Here is a 2,886-nt window from a genome sequence, read left to right on the forward strand (position 1 = left end):
GTCCACGTTTGTTTATGCCACAATAGATTAGGTTAGGACAGCGTAGCTACGACTTTTTTGCCGTACCCCGTTATTCGGGGGATTTCTAGGCTCTACATTGCCCTGCTGCTATACCCTGCTCTAGTAGTGGCCTCTGCACGTTGGTTTGTGATTGAAAACATTTGGGTGTGTTACAATAGGTAGGGTTAGGAGAGGATAGCTTTGACTTTTATGTTTATACACAGCTATTCGGGGGAGTTCGGCGCTCTACATCACTCTACTATACTCTGCTCGACTCTCGGGATCCGAGCAACCGTACGTTAGGTTGTGTTAGGCCACATTTCGTTGGGTCAGGTTATGTAATGTTAGGTTAGCATAACTTCGACCTTGCGGGGGCAAGGACCACCGCCCCAGAGTTGACGTCATCCCAGGCCGAGTCTTTGCAATGTCTCTGGAGACGTGTGGCGACCCGGTGTGAAGGCCGCTCGACAGCGGCGTCAAAACAGGTTGCTTCTCGCTATATTGCAAGAGTGCGAGAGTGGTGCTGATCCCCAGACCGGGGAAGCCGCCCGACTCTCCGAAAGCATACCTGCCGATATGCCCGCTGGACGCGGCGGGCAAGTTCTACGAGCGCGTTTTAGCTGCCCGTCTCCGAGGGCATTCAGCGGACGCGGATCCAGATATCAGCGTCAGCCAGAACGGATTCCGGCAGGGTCGGTCGACGATTGACGCGGCTAAGCGCGTTGATAACCTGTCGGACGCTGCCGTTGACCGGGGCGGTGCGGTGCTGGCGGTCCGCGTGGATATCGCCGACGCCATCAACACGCCAGCCGGTATGACCTGTTGCACCATAGGGATCCACAACACATGATGGAGGTGATCGGCGACTGTTTGGTGGAGCGCTCGATCGAGCATCCCGGACGGTACACGACCGTCGCGCGGGCGACGTACTATGGTGTTCCACAGGTATAGGTTCTCGGGCCGATCCTCCGGGCCGCGCGTGCGACGCCGTGTTGCGCACTCCGCTCCGCCACGGCCTGAGCTTGATATGTTACGCGGACGATATGCTCGTGATTGCCAAAGGGTCGGATTGGGAGGAGGTCACGCTGAGCGCGGAAAGCGGCGTAGCCCTCGCGCCGAACAAGTTCTGGCGTATGGGGCTGAGCATCTCGCCCGAGAAGACCGAGGCAATATGGTTTTGCCGTCTGTCCTGGTGGAAGCGGCCCCAGGCACGTGTGCGCGTGGGTAGCGTCGTGTTCGATTTTCGGGACCGGATGGAATATCTCAGTCTCCTCCTGGATGGCCACTGGAGGATCGGCAAGCATCTCCACGCGCTGGAACCACGCCTGCAAGGGATGACGGTGGCGCTGTTTAGCCTGCTCCCCATCCTGAATGGGCCAGACGGGACGGTGCGCCGCCTCTTGACGGGAGTCGTTCTCTCGGTGGCCCTTTACTTGGCTCCGATCTGGGCGAACGACCTGGTCGCTGGTCCGCGCAGTCGGACGTTCCTCCGGAGTGTCGCTCACAGGATGGCGAACGTGATCGTGCGCGGCTGCCGCACAATTTCCCACGAAGCGGCGATGGTCCAAGCTGGTGATCCGCCGCTCCAACCGCCAGCGGCGAGGGAGGCCCGTATCTACGGAATCCTCCACCTGGGCGGCGACGGTGCTCCAGAAGATGGGGCCGCTTCCTTGAGGCGAACGGTCCGCCTGTCCGTGAAGACTGCATGGCGAGCTCGGCTGAGGAATGAGAGCAGCCGTCGGCACCGGCTGGTCGGGATTGTGCTCCCAGTGCTGGATGCATGGGCGCGCAGCGGCAGTCGGCACACTTTCCGTCTGACACATGTGCTAACCTGGTAAGGGTGCTTCGGGGAGCGCTTGTGCCGTGTCAGGCGGGAAAGTGAGACGCGGTGTCATCACTCAGGGGAAGGGCGGTACACGGCGCATCACACGCTGGAGGGATTTCCGGCATGGGCTAGCGCGCGCCTGATACTATGTCGCGTGGTTGGTCGGGAACTCGCTCTCTCCGTCTTCGTTGTGCAAATGACGGAGGGCTTAGGTGCGTAGCTTGCGGTGGCCTCCACCTGCGAGACGGTTATGTTACAGAAGGAGGCCGTGGAGAGATCCCGCTAGCTTTCCGCCTGCTCCTCGCGCGTAGGGCGTTGGAGGCTACGAGCGCAGCGACTCTTGGCTCCGCGCGTACTGTCTGATGAATTAACGTGTTGGCCCGCCGCCTTCCCGAGCGTCGCTGCAGCTACATCCGTGCGGGCCGTTTCTCTCTCCCGTTGTAACCTATTTGAGGGTGACCAAGGGCAGACGGGTGGGGGCCCGTCTGTTCGAGAGAACGTGGTACGGGCGCACGGCGCCGCGTGGCGGTCGCGCGGCGTCCGCAGTGTATGCTTGTGACGCGGTACGGTGGTATGCGTGGTTTTTGTGCCTGCATACGAACCGTCTCGCGCGCTTGGGCACGGATGGATCGGGTGCGATTTCTCGTCGCGCCGGGAGGGAACTACGGTTGCGTCGCGGGGGCGTCCTAGCAGTTGCGATGCCGCGAAGTCTACGGAGCGCCGAAATGTGAAGGGCTGGCTATCGTGATGGTTTTAGTCGTTAAAAGTCCCACAAAGCACAGCACCCTCCCACAGGGCGCCGGTTATATATGGAAGACTTTCCCCACGTGAAAAAAATGATAGCTTCTACCTTTTTGCTGCACACTCAGGAATAGTGGTATAGGCACGAGAGGTTGAGTTATGTTACGTTTGGTATTGTTATGTTTGGTTAGGTTAGGCTAGGGTAGCTTTGACTTTTGAGCTGTACACTGTTATTGCTATGCTTTCCCGTTCTATGGACCTCAGCGCACAATGCTCCTAAAAGATGCCCTGCATGGCGGCATGGAGGCCAGCAATATTTG

The 2,886-nt window shown here is 59.3% G+C and overlaps 1 protein-coding gene across 1 annotated transcript; it reads left to right on the forward strand.

The window, feature by feature from the left end:
• The first annotated feature begins 1,043 nt into the window (after positions 1 to 1,043).
• LOC108552282 (uncharacterized) lies at positions 1,044 to 1,838 on the forward strand. Its single transcript, XM_017906746.1, has one exon. It carries the CDS (start codon positions 1,044 to 1,046, stop codon positions 1,836 to 1,838), a length of 795 nt encoding a protein of 264 aa, XP_017762235.1.
• Positions 1,839 to 2,886: the final 1,048 nt, after the last annotated feature.

This window comes from Eufriesea mexicana, unplaced genomic scaffold, assembly GCF_001483705.2.
Source record: "Eufriesea mexicana isolate 0111107269 unplaced genomic scaffold, ASM148370v2 scaffold6062, whole genome shotgun sequence".
Lineage (NCBI taxonomy): Eukaryota > Metazoa > Arthropoda > Insecta > Hymenoptera > Apidae > Eufriesea > Eufriesea mexicana.

Bases quoted from the DNA above. Each gene is read 5' to 3' on its own strand.
- LOC108552282 (XM_017906746.1), top strand. From the start codon at position 1,044: ATGCTCGTGATTGCCAAAGGGTCGGATTGGGAGGAGGTCACGCTGAGC.